This window comes from Stegostoma tigrinum, chromosome 36 (genome assembly GCF_030684315.1).
Source record: "Stegostoma tigrinum isolate sSteTig4 chromosome 36, sSteTig4.hap1, whole genome shotgun sequence".
Taxonomy (NCBI): Eukaryota; Metazoa; Chordata; class Chondrichthyes; order Orectolobiformes; family Stegostomatidae; genus Stegostoma; species Stegostoma tigrinum.
This window is the reverse complement of record NC_081389.1, coordinates 17486936-17507384: the sequence shown is the minus strand read 5'-3', so window position 1 is coordinate 17507384 and position 20449 is coordinate 17486936. Positions and strand designations below refer to the sequence as shown.

General features: G+C 42.3%; 1 protein-coding gene across 2 annotated transcripts in view; it reads left to right on the top strand.

Moving 5' to 3' along the window:
- Nucleotides 1–19331, top strand: part of LOC125446728 (collagen and calcium-binding EGF domain-containing protein 1-like) — a 162931-nt gene extending 143600 nt beyond the window's left edge. The window contains exons 10-12 of one of the 2 annotated variants that reach the window (XM_059640194.1): nucleotides 5983–6018; nucleotides 14375–14562; nucleotides 18695–19331. In XM_059640194.1, coding sequence (XP_059496177.1) covers nucleotides 5983–6018; nucleotides 14375–14562; nucleotides 18695–18800 — 330 coding nt within the window. In that variant the 3' untranslated portion in view covers nucleotides 18801–19331. Of the gene's footprint in view, nucleotides 1–5982; nucleotides 6019–14374 lie in introns of both variants that reach the window. The other variant, XM_048520487.2, reaches the window with a different exon arrangement.
- Nucleotides 19332–20449: the final 1118 nt, after the last annotated feature.

The window sequence follows — 20449 nt, the reverse complement described above, 5'->3', positions numbered from 1 at the left end:
AAAATTTATACCATTCTCTGATTGCGTGCATGTCTCACTTTCTATTACCTGCACTTAGATGTAAATTCCATCTGTCACTGTGCTGCCCAGTCACAAAGGATGGCCAGAATTACGTGCTCCAAGGCTGGGACTAGGCATTGAATCCACTGAATCAGAAGCCAGGGTGCTACCATGTGAAATAGGTTGGCACATAATTTAGTGTTCTTATGTCCTGGTGATTCTTGAGATGTCCCCTGCAAAATATTAACTGTACTGTTCAGCAAATGACCATTGCAATTGTGCCCAGACTATTTCTGCTGCTGGGTCAAAGATGTGATAGATAACCCTTCAAAACATCTTTTCAGTTTATTTTTAAATGGACAAAAACAGACAGCAGTCAACAATGACTTAAACAACACAAGGCTGTAAAATGCAACTTGTCCATTATAGGGATAACCATCCAAATGAATGGTTCATTTTTATATCAGCTTGATTTTGGTTGTTGAGTAGACCTAACAATATCTAATTAAGATGTTTATAGAACATCATTAGTACATTCTAATGGAAATTCATTCCTTTATTTTCTAAATAAATTCACAACATGGAACACAACTATAACTGCATGGCATCAAAATAGAGGCACAGAGATAGAACATAGAACAATACAGCACAGAACAGGCCCTTCGGCCCTCTATGCGAACTAATCAAAGCCCATCCCCCTACACTATCCCATCATCATCCACGTGCTTATCCAAGGACTGTTTAAATGCCCTTAATGTGGCTGAGTTAACCACATTGGCAGGCAGGGCGTTCCACGCCCTTACCACTGTCTGAGTAAAGAACCTGACTCTGACATCTGTCTTAAATCTATCACCCCTCAATTTGTACCTCTGCCCCCTTGTACAAGCTGACATCATCATCCTCGGAAAAAGACTCTCACTGTCAACTCTATCTAATCCTCTGATCATCTTGTATGTCTCTATTAAATGTACAGCACAGAAGCAGACCCTTCGTCCAACCTGTCCATGTCAACCAGATATCCTAAATTAATCTCGTCTCATTTGCCAGGATTTGGCCCATACCACTCTAAACCCTTCCTATTCAAGTACCCATCTAGATACCTTTTAAATGTTGTAATTGTACCAGTCTCCACCACTTCCTCTGGCAGCTCATTCCATACACACACCACCCTCTGCATGAAAACGTTGCCTCTTAGGTCCCTTTTAAACATTTTTCTCTCTCACCTTAAACCTATGTACTCTGGTTTTGGACTCCCGCCCCCCCCCCCAATCCCAGAGAAAAGACCATGCCTGTTTACCCTATCCATGCCCCTCATGATTTTATACAACTCTGTGTGATCACTCCACAGTCTCCAATGCTCCAGGGAAAATAGCCCCAGCCTATTCAGCCTCTCCCTATAGATCAAACCCTCCTAACCCTGGCAACATCCTTGTAAATCCTTTTCTGAACCCTTTCAAGTTTTACAACATTCTTCCTATAGCAGGGAGACCAGAACGGCACACAGTATTCCAAAAAGTAGCCTCACCGGTGTTCTGTACAGCCACAACATGAGCTCCTAACTCCTATACTCAATGCACTGACCAATAAAAGCAAGCATACCAAGTGCCTTCTTCACTATCCTGTCTACCTGCTATTCTACTTTCAAGGAAATATGAACCTGCACTGAGGTTTCTTTTGTTCAGCAACACTCCCCAGGACCTTACCGTTAAGTCCTGCCCTGATTTGCCTTTCCAAAATGCAGCACCTCACATTTATCTAAATTAAACTCCATCTGCCTCATCTCCGCCTGTTGGCCCATCTGATCAAGATCCCATTGTACTCTGAGCTAACCTTCTTCGTTGTTCACTCCATCTCCAATTTTAGTGTCATTTACAAACTTACTAACCATAACTTCTATATTCACATGCAAATCATTATTAATGGCGAAAAGCAGTGGACCCAACACTGATCCTTGAGGCACACTGCTGGTCACAGGCCTCCAGTCTGAAAAGCAACCCTCCACCATCACCCTCTGTCTTCTACCTTTGAGCCAGTTCTGCATCCAAATGGCTAGTTTTCACCATATTCCAGATGATCTAACCTTTCTAATCAGGCTACCATGAGGAACCTTGTTGAACACCTTACTGAAGTCCATATAGATCACGTCCACCACTTTGCCCTCATTAATCCTCTTCGTTACTTTTTTAAGTAAGTTTAGTGAGTCATTTAAGTTAGTGAGACATGATTCCCACCACCCAATGCCATGTTGACTATCCCTAATCAGTCCTTGCCTTTCCAAATGCATGTAAATCCTGTCCCCCAGGATTCCCTCCATCAATGTCAGGCTCACTGGCTTTTCTTCACCACCTTTCTGAAATAGTGGCACCACATTAGCCAGCCTCAGTCTTCTGGCATCTCACCTGTGGCTATCGATGATATAAATATCTCAGCAAGGGACCCAGCAATGACTTCCCTAGCTTCCCAGAGTTTCAAGGTGCTACTGATGAGGTCTCAGAGATTTATCCTCCTCCTCTGAAATATGGGCATCTTTCAAGATGTTGCTATTTATTTCCGCATGTTCTCTATCTTCCAAATCCTTCTCCACAGTAAACACTGATGCAAAAAACTGTCTGCATGTCCTGCTTTTCCACACATAGGCATCCTTGCTGATCTTTAAGGGGCCTATTCTTTCCCTCATTACCCTTTTGTATTTACTGTATTTGTAGAATTCCTTTGGATTCTCCTTAACCCTATTTGCCAAAACTATCTCATGTCCCCTTTTCTGCTCTCCAGATTTCCATCTTAATTATACTCATACTGCCTTTATACTCTTCTAGGGATTCACTTGATCTCTGCTGTCTATACCTGACATATGCTTCTTTCTTATTCTTGATGAAAACCTCAATTTTTCTCGTCATTCAGCATTCCCTACACCCACCAGCCTTGCCCTTCAGCCCAATAGGAACACATTGTCTCTGGACACTCCATCTCATTCTTGATGGCTTCCCATTTTCCAGCCGTCCTTTACCTGCAACTATCCGTCCCCAATCAACTTTTGAAAGTTCTTGCCATTACCATCAAAATTGGCCTTCCTCCAATTTAGAACTTTAACTTTTAGATCCAGTCTATCCTTTTCCATCACTATTTTAAAATGAATATAATTATGATTACTTGCCCCAAATTGCTCCCCCACTGACACCCGTCACTTGCACTGCCTTATTTCCCAAAAGTAGGTCAAGTTTTGCACCTTCTCCAGTAGGTATATCCACATACTGAATCTGAAGATTTTCTTGTACACACTGAACAAATTCCTCTCCATCCAGGCCCTTAACACTGTGGCAGTCCCTGGCTATGTTTGGACAGTTAAAATCCCCTATCATAACCACCGTATTATCCGTACAGATTACTGAGATCTCTTTACAAATTTGTTTTGCAATTTCCCACTGACTATTGAGAGGTCTATAATACAATCCCAGTAAGGTGATCATCCCTTTGTTACTTCTACTGAAATAAATTCCCTGTACATACTCCCAGGGGTATCCTAAGTACAGCAGTAATGTTAACTCAAATCAAAAACACCATTTCCCCTCCTCTCTTGACCCACTTCTATCGTTCCAATGGCATTTACACCTGGGAAAATTAAGCTTCCAGTTCTGTTCATCCCCGAGCTGCATCTCTGTAATTGCTATGGTATCGGCTGGCACGGTGGTTCAGTGGTTAGCATTGCTGCTTCACAGCACCAGGAACCCCGGATCAATTCCACCATCAGGCGACTGTCGTTGTGGACTTTGCACATTCTCCATGTCTGCATCGGTTTCCTCCAGGTACTCCGATTTCTTCCCATGGTCCAAAGATGTGCAGGTTAGGGTGGATTGGCCATGGGAAATTGCCCATAGTGTTCAGGGATGTGTAGATTAGGTGGGTTATATGGGGATAGGTCTGGGTGAGATGACTGAGGGTCAGTGTGGACTTGTTGGGCCAAAGAGCTGTTTCCACACTGTAGAAATTGTATGATCTATCCCAATCTCATATTCCCAACCATGCCCGGAGTCCATCTGCCTTAGCTGTTGCATTAAAGTAAATGCAGTTTAATTGATCAGTCCTGCCTCATTCCTTACTGTGTTCCTATCTGTCCTGACTGTTTGACCTCCTCCTCTTCTCAACTCTTCCAGCCTTTCAGTCTGATCCCTTTCATCGCTAACACTCCGAGTCCTGTCATATCCCAACTCCAATACATGCCCTCCCCCATCCCAACCAAACATTAAACCCCCCCCCCAACAATCTCACCCAGTTTAAATCCTCCTGAGCAGCTCTAGCATATCTCCCCACCTGCATATTAGTCTCCTTCCAACTTAGGTGCAATCCGTCCTTCATATACAGATCACTTCTACCCCAGAGGAGATTCCAATGGTCCAAAAATGTGAATCCTTCTCCTGCAGCAGCTCCCGAGCCAGGCATTCATCTGCCCTATCCTATTCCTACCCTCACTAGCGTGTGGCACTGGGAGTAATCCAGATATTACTACCCTTGAGGACCTCCTTTTTAAATTCCTGCCTAAATTCCTATATTGTCTCATCAGAATCTCATCCTTTTCTCTTCCTATATTGTCAGTTCCGACATGTACAGCTAGGGCCTTGTGACCTTTCAGATCATTCTGCACCCTCTCAGAAATATCCTTGATCCTAGCATCAAGGAGGCAACACACCATTCTGATTTCTCACTGTCAGCTGCTGAAACATCTGTGTAGACTGTCCCCTGTCACAATTGATTGCATAGAACCTGACATACCCCTCATTACATTAGAGCTAATCTCAGTACCAGAACCCTGGCTATCAGTGCTACATGGTCTTGAGAGTCCATCACCACCTATATTTTCCAAAACAGCATACTTGTTTGAGATGCAGGAGATTCCTGTACAAGCTGCCTCCCTCTCCTACCTTTCCCGACAGTAGCCCATCTGCCTGACTGTATCTTAGGTTGATCTCCTTTCTTGCAACTGCTGTCCATCACACCCCCTCGCTCCTGTAAACTTCTCATTGCCTCTAAATGCAGCTCCAGCTGATCCTTGCAATATGATAGGATTCACAACGGAACACACTTCCAGCAGATATAATCCATCAAGAACGTGGAAACTCTCCCTAATCTCCTACATCTGGCAAGAAGAGTATATTACTCTACTAAAAGGACATCTTTGCACCTTAACAATCCATAGACTCAGCCTTACTGCTCGAAAAAACACTTTTCTGGGCTAACTTAGTGCCTATGTTTTATATTTTTCAAGTTTAATCAGGAGACAGATCTCAATAAAACATATAATCAAAAAGGAATACTCACTATTGCAGATGTTCAACAACAACAACAAAAACAGTAAGGTTTCACTTTAAAAGCCACTTAGCTGCTTCCCTGCTGTGAGCTCTCCTACACGTTTCCCCAAGGTCAGCTGTGAATTTTGCTGTTTGGTGTTCTCTAAGAAAAATTAACAATGTCCAGAGATACTTGAAATCAAGCAACAGGATAATCAACTGTGCAGATCCACTGCTGGGTCAAACAGCACTGTGGGTTTCTTTCTCTGTTTGAATCACTACCCATATGGTCACTACCTTTGCCTGTCTTCCTCCTTTGTAAAGTTCTATTGTTTTGATCATATTTTCCTGAAGTTCCAAAACAATCGGACACCTTATAAAACAGTAATCACTCCTCCCAGAATTCAAGAAATTCAGCTATAACACCTCAAAGGAGCAGTTCTTACAGCCAGAACTTTTTCCCATCCTCTATCATGATTCATTTACATAAAGCTTATTTTCCACTCCCTATAAATGTTCAACTTTGATATATAAACATGAGCCCTGTTGTCAAGGGAATGTTCATCCATATGGGATCAATCCTGACATTGGACAGCGGGATATATTTCCACCTTGGTGACCGGAAGAGAGGTAAGTCTTTGCTGTGTTTCTGCTCCAAAAGCCAACCACTAATTTGTGAATCTTCATTGATCTTTTTCAGGGCGAAAGAGGTCACCCAGGACCACGTGGACCACCCGTAAGAAAAATTGCTTGAGTGCGCGGAGAAATATTAGTTTCTGAACCTTTTATAGACCTCTAGAATGTGAGTTCATTGCTTTAGGTTAAAGGGCAGCAGATTTAAAACAGAGCCAAGGAGGAATTACTTCTCCGTGGAATTCACCACCCCAGATTGCGGTGGATGCTTGGACATTAAGTAGGAGATATAAACATTTTTAATTAGCAACAGGTTAAAGAGTTATGGGGGGTGGACAGGGAAGTGGAGGTGAGGCAGAGATGAGATCAGCCATGATCATACTGAATGGTGGAGCAGGCTCGAAGGGCTGAATGGCCTACTCCTGCTCTTAGTTCTGATGTTATGTTCTTATATCTGTCTACGTGGAACGTCAGAAAGCATATTCTGTAGAATGTCTACATGTCTAAAGTGAAAACAATTCATATGGAGGTCAATCACAGGTTAATTGCTACAGGAGAAGGAAACTGCAGATTAACCTAGAGCCAGCAAGTTACACGGATTTGACAATCTGATAACTTGAACTAACTGCGAGCAAATTGTACCTGATTGTTAGGATTGATTTTGACATAGTGTGCCCTTCAAGAAACAGACCAGGTTATGACCAAAACATCGCAATTATTCTGGACACTAGGTTACCAGTGAGCAGTGCATTGAGAAATTAACTAACACATAGACATTTAAAGAAAATCATTTGGGAACCTGTTCAAAAACTGAAGTTTAAGTTCATTTTTGGGGTCACAAGATTAAAGATAGAACAGAGTAACAGGATTATTCAATCCTTCAATTGAGCTGTATGGAAACATACAGAACACACCATGCCAAGAGTACCAGAAGCAAAAATGAGACAAAACTGGTTTCATCCTAACTGCATACAAGCAGGCTTGACTTTTTGTTTAATACTGGAGAATGTTAATTGTAACGACTCAACTAATGCTTGCACTTTCAGTATCTCCATCTATTCTTTTTTTGTTTGTTTTAATTTATAGGCTAAGAAAAAACTGTAAACACTGTAAATATGAAATTCAGACCAAACAGTGTAGAAAAGGCACAACAGAGAACAGACACAATTACTACAATGTAATGAAAACTGAACAGACATAAATAAAGAATGAGTAGGTTTTAAAAAAGAAAAAGAATGCAAAAAGATGTTTCAAATTTTTTATTGGGGCGGGGGCATGGGAAGCTGGGCATAAGGGAAAGGACATTTACAGGAGATACCAAAGGCACGAAACAGCAGATGCACTAGAGGAGAGTTAATGTCCACTTGGAGAGGCAAGGATCAATCAAGAATAGTTAGCAAGGCTTTGTAAGAATTTGATTAAATTTTTCAAGGACAGAACTAGGTCTGCACGTGAGAGTAGCACAGTTGATGCAAGTATATATGGACTGCAGTAAGGCTTTTATCTCATATTGCAGACTGGTTAAGAAGTAAATTGGATAAAATTGGATTAGCAGCAAGAAGAGGGTGATGGTTAAACTGTGTTTTTTGCAACTGGAAGCCTGTATCCAGTGGCAAATCACAGTTTGCTGCTAGCTCCCTTCCTGTTTATGAATGTGGGAGCTATAATCAGTTACTTCACAGATGACATAAAATGGTTGATGTGGTAAATAGTGAGGAGGAAAGCTCTAGGATGATATAAATAGGCTGGTCACATGGCTGAACAATGACAAATGGAAGTTAATCCCGAAGAGTGTAAGGTGACACTTTTTGGGAGGAATAACAGGATATGGGAGTAAATGCTGAATAGTAGGACCCTAGGAAGAGCAGAAGATGAGAGGGGCCAAAGATTTTATGTTCACAGATCCTTGAAGTCAGCAGGACAGACAGATAGGATGGTGAAGAAGGCAGATGGCATATTTGCCTTTATGATTCAATGCACCGAATACGGAGCCAGGAGGTTATGATGGAGGTGTTTTTTTTAAATACATAACATTAGTTAGGGCACAACTAGAGTACTGTGTGCAGCTCCAGTCACCACCACACTCAAAGATGTGACTGCACTAGACAGGGTGCAAAAAGATTCACCAGGATGTTGCCTGGGCTGGAGCTATACAGCTATGAAGGGAGACTGGATAGGTTGGGGTAGTTTTCCTCAGAGTGGAAAAACTGATTGAGGTGTATAAAATTCTGAGGAGTATAGCAAGAAATGTTTCCCCTTTTGAGAGGATCAGTTATGGGCAACTGTCTGTGTGGAGTTTGCACATTCTCCTGGTGTCTATGTGGGTTTGCTCCGGGTGCTCCGGTTTCCTCCCACAGTCCAAAGATCTAAGTTAGGTGGATTGGCCATGCTCAGTTTCCCATAGTGTTCAGGGATGTGAAGATTAAGTGGGTTTGGGGGATGGGGATGGGTGGGAGTCTCTGAGGGTAGGTGTGGACTTGTTGGGCAGAAGGACCTGTTTCCACACTATAGGGATTCTATGAAAAGGATTCTACCAGGGCAGACAGTTTTAAAATAAAAGGAGCAGGAGGCTTCAGAGGGGATTTGAAGAAAAAGTTGTTCACCCAGAGGATTGTGAATATCTGGAACTCACTGCCTAAAAGGGTGGTAGAAGTGGGAACCCTCAAGGCATTTAAGAACTATTTCGATGAACACATGTAGCAAACAAGGGCCACATGCTGAAAATAGGATTTGAATAGATGCTCGATGACTGGTACAGATACGATGGGTTGAAAGGTCTCCTTCCATGCTGTAAAAACCCTATGACTCTATGAGATACATCAACATGGTCAAACTGTCGGGGCAGTCTGTCAGGCTCTCACCCACTGCCTCAGTTGTTCTGACCATTCCATATACTTAATAATGAACCATTTGAACTTATTTCCTAATACTTCTTGGTACTGTCTCATGTTTATTATTTCTGGCTTGTAACAATCTCCCCCTCTTCATTTAAATACTAGACAGTTCATTCTGCTATCTGTGTTGTGTATGCAGAGTTCATTGGATACATTGTAGATGTTTGTTGCCTATATTGGATACATGTGGGTATTTCTGTTCTCTCAGTGTCTACACCAGGGATTCCCAAAGTGGGGTTTCAGCTGATGAGTAGCAAGCAACATTTTCAACAAGTGCCAGGAAATAATGATATCCAATGAGACAGAATCTAACCATATCCCCTTGACATTCAGTGGTATTATCACTTAATTCCCCATCATCACTACCCGTGGTGCGAGGTGGGGGCGGGGGGGGGGGGGGGGGGGGTTGGCTGGTGGTGGTTATCATTGAGGAAAAACTGAGCTGGATGAGCCATATAAATACAATGGCCAGGATAGGAGATCAGATACTGGGAATTCTGTGGTGAGTAACTCACCCCCTGACTCCCCAAAGCCTGTTCGACATCCACCAGGCAGAAATTAGGAGGAGTGTGATGGAATAGTCTCCACTTTCCTGGATGGACACAGCTCCAACAACACTCAAAGCTTGATATCTTCCAGGAAAAGGTCACTTGATGGACACCCCAGCCAACACATTCGACATTGGCTCCCTTCAACACCAATGCGCAGTGGCAGCAATGTGCATGATCACTGAGATGCTTTTCCACAACTCACCTTTGATAGCACCTTTCAAATCTGCGTACACCACCATTTAGAAGGTGGAGAGCAGCAGATACACAGGAATTTCACCGTCTGCAAGTTCCCCTGAGTGACTCACCATCCTGACTTGATGTATGTTCCTTCAAAGTTGCTGGGTCAAAGTCCTGGAGTTCCGTTCCAAACTTCACTACGGGTGGACCTACACCACGTGGAATGCGTCAGTCCAATGAGGCAGACCACCACCACCTTTTCAAGGGGTAGCTGGACAACAAATACTGACCCAGCGATGAACTAATCACTTCTTCTTTTGAAAAGGTGCAGTGACAGTTAAATGAAGAAGTTGAAGCCCCAAAAGGGGACTTCTCTCTAGCTTTCTCAAAACTTGAAGTTACGGTAGGTCAGGTCACCACTAAGCAGGCAGCAGGGAGGATGGAGCAAGTTAGAAGAACTTCCTTGACAAACAGCCCAGAGCTGCTTTGAACCTAAGTCAGTAAGGAGGGCCAGAAAGCCTACCTGGAGCACTGATACCCTGAAACCAATCTTCAGGTCGCTGTGCTGACCCAGTCAACGTCTGACAATTGGATTTAAGTGGCCACGTCAAAAGGCTTTATCAGTGGTAGTCCTTACCCCAGTTAGCTTTGGGAAAGCAATCTGGGAGATGGGGGAAGGAATCTGCAAAACTCCCCATCCAGTCACTAGTCTTTGTGCTTCCCCTATGCCACTGGTCAGTGGTTCCTCTAAAACACCAGACCCCCAGTCCCCATTCAACAAAGGTGCCAAATGGACTCCTGTGCCCTGTTCTGCATAACTCTGAAGGCTGGTGATCTTCCTGCTTTCTCAACAACATCTGCATAAAAGCAGCAGCTGCTGCACCTGGAGATATTTTGTTTTCTCTACAGTTTAATGCAACTTTGATGTTACACTTCAGAGATTACTGACATGCACAAGTGCTTTTATGTTCAACACAGGAAATCTGCAAAACTGGCAAGATAACTGATAACAAGAATGGAATTTGGAACAAGTAGGGGGAAGCAAGGGATTTTGAATCTGACTGATGCAGAAAAGTAACTATTGCATATTTACAGAATACAACAGTGAATTAAAATTTCACACCCTGTCTGTGCCTTTACCTGAAGCAACAGTTGTGTTACACAACTAATGCTGGTGGTGCGCTGTCACATTGTGTAGGGAGACTGATGCAAGGAGAAAGAGAGAAAATTGAAATTTCAGTAAGGTACCTAGAAATGCCAATTTACCGATGCTGAATCCCTTCAAAAGAAAGAAGATTTGTATTGATATAGTGTTCTTCAAGGCTAACAAATGTCCCACATGGTTCACAGCAATTCAACCAATATTTAAAAGGAATCTAGACATGTATATGATTAGAGAGGGCTTAGAGGGAAAAGTGCCAAATGCTGGCAATGGGACTAGATTAACTTGGGATGTCTGGTTGCCATGGCGAGTTGGACCTAAGGGTCTATTTCTGTGCTGTACATCTCTATGAATATGACTGTAGGTACTCTTGAATATTGTTGTATTGTAGGAAATGCCACAGCCAATTTGCACAAGCCCGTTCCCTTTTTTTTCTTGTGATTTTGATCAAGAAATACATTTTGTTCAGACCAACTGCTCTTTTTCAAAATTGTTTTACACCCATACAAATGGGCAGAGAAGGCCTCAGTTTAAAGTAGAACATAGAAAAGTACAGCACAGTACAGGCCCTTCGGCCCACGATGTTGTGCCGTGGAATAATCCTAATCTAAAACTAAAATAACCTAACCTACATTCCCCTCAATTCACTGCTGTCCATGTGCATGTCCAGCAGTTGCTTAAATGTCACTAATGACTCCGTTTCCACGACTACCACTGGCAAACTATTCAATGCAGCGCTCTCTCAGGCTGCGCTGTAAGGTCAGCCTCGGTTTTTTTGAGCAGGGCTTGAACATACGAACTGTATAACTCCAGGATAAGACAGCTCCCAGCTCCAGCTGACATTCGTTAGCCTCAGTGTTCTTCAGTCCCTTAAACAGTGATGACAAGCACTTTGTGTGGAACTCAGATGATTAGTAAGTAGAAGTTTTACTTCAGTGGTGGACAAATTATTGGAAAGGGCTCTGAGAGACAGGATTTATGATCACTTGGATAGGCACAGTTTGATTTGTGATAGTCAGCATGGATTTGAGAGGGGTAGGTCATGCCTCACAAACTTTATTGAATTCATGTGGATGAAGGTGGAGCAGTGAATGTGGTATACATGGATTTAGGTAAGGTGTTTGATAAGGTTCCCCACGGTAGACTCATGCACAAAGAAAGGAGGCATGGGATAGGGGGAAATGTGGCAGATTGGATTCAGAATTGGCTGACCCTTAGGTGACAAAGAGTGGTAGTAGACTGAAAATATTCAGCATGTGCTCAGTAACGAGTGATGTACCACAAGGATCTGTTCTGGGTCCTCTTTGTGATTTAGAACATAGAACATAGAACAGTACAGCACAGAACAGGCCCTTCAGCCCACAATGTTGTGCCGACCATTGATCCATTTCTGTGAATAATTTGGATGTCGGAGTGGAAGGATGGGTTAGTAAGTTCGTGGACAATACAAAGATGGGTCGAGTTGTGGATAGAGCGGAGGGCTGTTTGAGGTTAAAAAGGGACATTGATAGGATGCAGAGCTGAGCTGAGAAGTGGCAGATGGAGTTTAACCCTGAAAAGTGTGAGGTGATTCATTTTGGAAGGAAAAACTTGAAAGCAGAATATAGGGTTAACAGAAAGATTCTTGGCAGTATGGAGGGGCAGACGGATCTTGGGGTTCACATCCACAGTTCCCTGAAAGCTGCCACCCAGGTAGACAGAGTTGTTAAGAAGGCATATGGTGTGTTCACTTTCATTAATACAGGGATTGAGTTCAAGAGCTGTGAAGCTATGCTCCAGCTATACAATACTCTAGATGTGGCCGAACCAGGGTTGTGTGTCCAGTTTTGGTCGCTTCATTACAGGAAAGATGAGGAAGCGTTAAAAGTACAGAGGAGATTTACCAGGATGTTGCCTGGAATGGAGGGAAGGTCTTAAGAGGTAAGGTTGAAAGAGCTAGGGCTTTTCTCTTTGGAACAACGAAGGATGAGAGATGACTTGATAGAGGTGTACAAAATGAGCAGACGTATCAAGTGGACAGCCAGAGACTTTTTCCTCGGGGAGGTAGCTATTACGAGGGGGAATAGTTTTAAAGTGAGTGGAGTTAGGTATTGGGGAGACGTCAGAGGTAGGTTCTTTCCTCAGAGAGTGGCAGGGGTGTGGAATGCATTGCTGGAGAGGGTAGTGGAGCTGGCCTCATTTGGGGCATTTAAGCAGCTATTAGGTAGGCATATGGATGATTGTATAAGGTAGGGGTGGAGGTTAGATGGAGCTGAGGTTTACGGTAAAATTTTGGCACAAAATCATGGGCCTACGGGCCTGCACTGTGCTGTACCGTTCTATGTTCTAAAAGGATGTACAACAGAGACCATCATTGGATCTCAATAGTTAGATTTACACAATGCATGCAAGTGTGCATTTCCTAAATCACAACAAAGGCTACACTTCAAAGCACTTCATTGGTTGCAAAGCCCTTTGGAGGCCCCACGGTGATGAAAGACCTAATGTTAAGTATAATGGGAGTTAGGTTGGGCTGTTGTGACACTGTAGTAGAGTCTTTTCATCAGAGCCAAGAGGCCCATGTTCAAGTCCCACCTGCTCCAGAGTTGGGCTGTAAGATGTGTAAGTGCGTTGTTTTTTTTGAAAAAAAGGACAGGACCATTTGGCCCTTCAAGCCTGTGCTGTCTTTTTGGAAGTGTTGTTATCCAGGGGCTCTTGTGGTGCAGCAGTAGTTTCCCTATCTTTAAACTAGAAAGCCTGGGATCAAGTACCACCTCTTGCAAAGTTGTGTCATAAAATGACCAAGCAGGTCGATTAAAATACCTATAAAATGTAAGTATTTCTGGACATTCTACTCTTTACATTTGTACTGATACAACACTATGCAAGAGCTTTGATTTCTTGATTAGCAATTAAGGATAGAATCTCCCCTACAGTATGAAAGAAAGTCATTTGGCCCATCAATACCACACCACCTCTCTTAACAGCATTCCACCCTCTACTCTCTATCCCTGCATTTCCCCGGCTAAACCAACTAGCCTGTGTGCCCCTGGACACTATGGGAAATTTAGCATAGCCAATCCACCCACTGTGGGGGGGGAAAACAGAGGAAACCCATGCAGACACAGGGAGCATATGCAAACTTTACACAGATAGTTGCCCGAGGCTGGAACCGGACCTGGGTCCCTGGTGTTGTGAGACAGCAGCACTAACCACTGAGCTACTCCAAATGGTAGATATTTGAGGAGTCAATAGATGTGGAGTGCATCTGCCTGTATTTGTGAATGCATTTAAGAGGTTTTCCACTAAATTCACTTCCTAATGAGAAAGAAGTGACTTCACAGCCAACATGTGACCTGGGCAATGTTTCCGTTAATTCACAATAGGTCTTTGAATCTTCTGAAATAGAACAGCTAGCTTTCAGGTTCTGAGTTTGATGTAACTCAACCTTGGTTTGACCAAGCTTCTAACGTCAACCCTAATCCTGGCATCTCACGGATACAAGCAAATCAACATACAGCTGACAGATCTACTCTCCTTTACAATTGATGATAAGCCATTTTTAAGATATAGCATGAAGAATGTTATATAATATACTCCCTTGAACAAAGTTGTATGGAGGGGCTTTCCATGGATTGGAAGAATGAATAATGATGAACAATGTCATGACCGCATTGAATTTTGTTTTATCTCCAGGGACCTCCTGGATCATTTGACTTCCTCTTACTGATGATGGCTGACATCAGGCATGATATAATCGAACTGCAGGAACGGGTATTTGGTGAGCGACGAGGTATTACCCTCGACACTCTGCCCCTGGATGCACAAGAGACAGGATCTGGGCAAGAGAAGGCATTCCCTACACAGCCTGGCAGTCACAGCAGGTGACCAGACTACCTGAGAATGTTAAACAACACTTCTTCTGCTGTACATGTGTCTCAATCTCATTATACTTGTATGTGAATTAGTCAGATCACAAGTATTCTTATATTGTGCCACAAGCTACTTCTATAAAAGAGATGAACGTACAGTGCTTGGTCAATGTTTCTTTGCGCCAAAGTTGGCCAGATCAATTCTGTTTATCATATCCTAATCCACACACCACCACATTCCTCATCCTCCATTTGCTAACCCCATTATCAAGTTCACTATTTTTATTTTAATTCTTTCATGGAATGTAGGCATTGCTGGCAAAGCCATCATTTATTGCCCATCCCTAACTGACATTTACCATAAGATGTAGAACCACATAGCAGGCCATTCAGCCCATTAAGTCTGCTGCACCATTCAATGAGATCATGCTGACTGACATTCCCTAACTCTATTTTCTTGCTCTTTCCCTATAACCTTGACTCTCTTACTGTTTAAAAATCTATTGATCTCAGCCTTCAACATGCTTAATGACAGAGCCTCAGTAGTTCTCTTCATTAAATAACATTACAGGCTCACTACCCACTTGGAAACAAAAGTTCTCCCATCTTAAATGGATGACCTCTTACTTCAATATTATGCTTCTGTTCATAGACTCTCCCAGAAAGGGACACAATGCCTTAGCACCTACCCTGCCAAGCTTCATTCATGTTTCAATGAGGTCGCCTCTCATTCTCCTAAACTTCAATGATTATAGGCCCAATCTATGCAACCTCTCCTCATAAAAAAAAATCTCCCACCATACCTGGGATCAAGCTAACAAATCTTCTTGAGACTGTAGCCAGTGCCAGACTATCTTTTCTTGCAAAAGGGGACGAAAAGTGTTCACAGGATTGCAGCTGTGTTCTGACTACTGCCTTGCATTGTTTCAGCAAGACCTTCTTATTTCTACATCCCATTCCCTTTGAAATAAAGGCCAACATTCCAACTGCCTTCCCTGTTACCCGCTGAACTTGTGCAGTAGCTTTTTGCGATTCTCAAATGTCTCTGTACTGCAGAATTTAGCAATCTTTCTCCATTTAAATCATATTCAGTTCCTTTATTCTTTGTGCCAAAGTGCATAACATCACCTTTTCCAACATTATATTCTTTGTACTACATTTTTACCAACTCTCAAATTTTCTATATCCTTCTACAGACTTATGCATAACTCCCAGCTATTTCTGTGTCATCAACCAACTTAGCAATAATGCATTCGCTTACATTTTCCAAGTCATTAACACTCTTGTAAGGAATTGCGGCCCCAGCACTGATTCCTATGGCACTCTGCTAGTAACAAGGTTGCCATCACAGAAATTTTCCTCTCTGGGATGTACCTTTGTAGAGGGCCCTCAACTATTGTCTTAAATGCCTGCCATGGTTCTTCATCCTGCATTTCTGCTAAATTCTTCTTCCAGTCCCCTCCAGCCAACTCTGCCCTGATTCCATAGTAATTATTCTTACTCAAGTTTAACACAGATGTTTCCAACCCATGTTTTTCACTCTCAAACTGAATGCTAAATTTTACCATGTTATTGTCACTGTTTCCTAGGAAAAAACTATTCCAAATACACTCAATACATTCTTCCTTCTGGCTACCTCTGTCAGTTTGATTTTCCCCAAACGACATGAAGGTGAAATAATTAATACATTGCCTTTTTCCATGCACTTGTTATCATTTGATTTATTCTTTGTCCTATAGTACAGCTCCCATTAGGAAGTTTATAAACCCTTATCCATGCATTTTAGGAGACCTTTATCCTGGGATCATTCTTGTAAACCTCCTCTAGACCCCTTCCAAAGCCAACACATCCTTCTTTAGATAGAGCCCAAAACTGCTCACAATATTTAAAATACGGTCTGACCACACCCTCAACAGTATATCCCTGCTCTTGTACTCCACATCTCTCGAAATGAATGCTTGCATTACACATGCCTTCCCAACTGCCAACTGAAGCTGCATAATTATTTTAAGAGAATCCTGAACTATGGCTCCTAAGTCTTTTTGTGCTTCAGCTTTCCAAAGTCTTTTCCCTATTTAGAAACTAGTCTATGCCTTTATTCGTCCTACGCAAGTGCGTGACCTCACACTCCCACGCTGTACTCCGTCTGTCACTTCTTTGGCCACTTTCCAAGCCTGTCCAAGTTCTTCTGCAGCTTCCTTGCTTCCTCAACACTACCTGTCCCTCCACCTATCTTTGTGTCATCTGCAAACTTAACAACAATGCCCTCAGTTCCTTTGTCCAGATTATTACTGTATAACGTAAGTTGTTGAACCCCCTTAGTCTCTGGCTGCCATCCTAAAAATGACACCTTTATCCCCATTCTTTGCCTTCTGCCAGGTAGCCAATCCTCTATCCATGTCTGCAGCTTGCCCCGAACACAATAGGCTCTTATCTAATTTAGCAGCCTCCTGTGTGGCACCTTGTCAAAGGCCTTACAGAAATCCAGATAGATCCACTGGCTCTTCTTCATCTAACTGTTCATTACTCCCTTGGAAAATACTAACAGATTTGTTATAGGCAAGACCTCCCCTTGACAAAGCCGTTCTGACTCAGTCCTATTTTGCCATGCACTTCCAAGTCGTCCTTAATAATGACTCTAAAATCATATTAATGACTGAAGTCGGGCTGGCTGGCCTATAGCTTCCTATCTTCGGCCTCCGTCCCTTCTTGAACAGAGCTGTATATTAGCCATTTTCCAGTCCCCTGCGAATCTCCCTCATACCCGTGATTCCTCAAAGATCACCACCAATATCTCCACAATCTCCTTCAGAACTCTGGAACCATCTGCATCGGGTGGTTTATCCACCTTCAGACATTTCAGCTTCCCCAACCATATGAGTGTTGTTAAATCACAACAGGAGGTCAGTTAGCTCAGTTTGTTGGATGGCTGATTTGCAAACAGCTGCTTGGGTGCAATTCCCACCACTGGTTGATCTTGTTTGAAGGACTGTCCTTCTCAAACTCTCTCCTGGCCTGAAGCATGGTGACCCTCAGGTTAAACCACCACCAGTCATCTCCATACCCAATGGTTTGCCAAGGCTACAGCGATATTACTTTTTAAGTCACAGTTCACAATTCTAGAACCCATGTCGTCAGAGTCAACCATCTTGGTGTTGTCCACTCATTGTGACAGTTCTTTCATTAATGACTGATAGTTTTGACATGTTTAAGTAGCATCGCTTCACTCTGCCATTTTTAACAAAAAGAGATAGCCCAGGCAAAAAAAAAAAGCAGACAGAGGAATCACCTACATGTTAATTCGAATGTGCCCAGATAGGTGCCAAACTTATGGCACAAATTGAGGACAGTACACACAGCAGCATTAGCACAATGTTACTGTACCTTGCTGGCTGCTCTCAGAAATTATGGGCTGCTCTATCTTCAATATAAAAGCTATTTCTAGTAGTGCACAGAACTAGTTTAAATTGAAATGATGCTTTACATGTAGGAGATGCAAACAGTTTTCAAATGAATTTTTAATTATTTATCCAAGTATCTCTCTTTTTTTTAAAATGCATAAATTCCTGTCCCCACACCCACCTCCTCATGTCATGATTGCGGCCACACTTCTGCGTCAACATTGTAAATTGTACAAATCAACATTTTCATTTAATCTTTTGTCACCATGCAGTCCCAGATTCTGGAGAGTAGGTAGGTTTGTGCAGCCGCACAGTCTTCACCTCCAGCTTGTGTACTAACAAAAGCCTAAATTTAACAATGATTTATGGCAAATTTACTACATTTTATAAAAAAAATACAACAGCAATATAGAGACACACCAAAGAATGTTCAATTTTATGATGCAAATTGTAAACATTTTCTTGTAAAATATTCAATGATGGTCTTTGCTTTGAAGGAAATATTTGTATCTCAGGTTTATAGTATTCTTAAGTTTTTCATGTTTGAATATGCATGTGTCCGATGATAATATAAAAAGTATACTCAGGTATCTATTGAGAAATTATGTTGTGATTTGTTCTGTTTTATGCGCGACCAATTCTCTATCTTTGGATTGTAATTGTTTCCTTTGACTGCCACTTTCAAGTAGCAATGGGAAAACTTCACTGGCCAAACCTCTTTCCTACTATTTTACATGTTTCAGAGTCACTTCATCAGTCCCTCCAATAAGAAGTCCCAGATTAGGCAGGAATGGGATATTACATTGTGTCAGACTAGGGAAAGAGGTCTCTGCCGAATGGGCTGAATAGTGGATTCAGTTATGCTGTGATGCCTCTTATGGTCAAATAGTGTGTCAACCCACTTCAACTTTAGCTGACACAAGACAAAAGGCCACCTACCTTCAATGGGCGAACAGAGGAATACCACGTGACTGTATTAAGCTTGTCAATATGCTCTGTGACCGACAACAATTCTCTTCCATTGGCTGAAAGGAGCATCAGCCAAATCTAAAAGCAATGGGGACAAAACCAAGTCAAAATACATGAGATAATGGGAACTGCAGATGCTGGAGGGTCTAGGCCCGAAACGTCAGCTTTTGTGCTCCTAAGATGCTGCTTGGCCTGCTGTGTTCATCCAGCTCCACACTTTGTTATCTCAAAATACATGCTTACCATCCCCTGAAGCTTGAACTTTCCCGTTGCTCTTCTGTGCTGATCGTTAATGGCCTTATTTCCAAAGTGAATTTTCTAAATAAATACAGTGTATATTTTTACATGCAATGGATACAAACCTGATCAACTAATGTATTTCAAGCTCTATTAAATTTCATTTCCATTGTTGCCAGGTGAGTTTCTTCTTGTACGACCTGTTTGCTTCTATGAGAATTAAACGGTGCCGAAATTTACACTAACTAACATGACAAAGTCCTAAATGAGGTCAGTTTCTGGACTCCATTCCAGCCTGTCCTTTAACCAGAGGTTCAAAACTGCAATCTCCTTAACAGGAGCAGGGAAACTTTGAAAACACTGCTTTATGTTGTCAATATGTAACCATTTTTTCCAAATTCAACTAAATTGCAAACTTAGTGGTATTGTCTACAGTGCTGTTCCCATTCTGGTTTGCATTGGTGACGAATGAGGTTTGCTTTATCTGCCCCAAGATGCTCTACAATTATGAATCTATCTGCCTTGCTTCCACCATATTTGTGCCAGGTTATTGACTTGGTCTCCGAGCTGGTTTGTTTTCATTCCTGTTTTGAACAAGCCAGCTCGTTGAGCAAGTCAACAACCTCATCCACAACCCGAGCTACAGATCTTTGCCAGAACACTCAATATTCCTGGGCAATAGTTAGCCTTATCCCATTCGGCAGATTTTCCTAGTTATGCTCCTAGCTCTGCTGTAACCATTCACACACCCTCTGAACTCAGCACCTTCTGCTTTGTGGTATCACAACACTTAGTTCCCTTTCCTTCACCTAGACATAGGCCTATCCTCTCTTGCTCCTGACCCTGCTCTGACTTTTCCCTCCATAATGTTCTTGACTAAAAACTGCTCATCTCTCACATCTTAGAATTTTGCTCAAAGGTTGACTGTTTCCACAGAGCCTGTGTGACCTGCTGAGTGCTCCTAACATTTTGTGTCTTTTTCCAAAAGGGAATTCTGTTCTTTTAATGGGAGCCAGAATTTGATGCTATCCAATTAATGCAGAAATTCAGTTCACCAATACCAAATATTTGCTGACCTTGTGTTCAAGTGAGAAATGGGACACTTGTGTATCACTGCACTGTCTGAGCAGTAGATTGAGATTGTACTATCATTATAAACCATACAAGGTACTAATTGTTGAACAATTCGAGGAGGTTAAAATCTGATCTTCAGTCAGAAGTCTTAGAACTGTCCCAAAAAAAACCAAAGAAGTGCGGATACTGAAAATCAGAAACAAAAACAGAAATTTCTG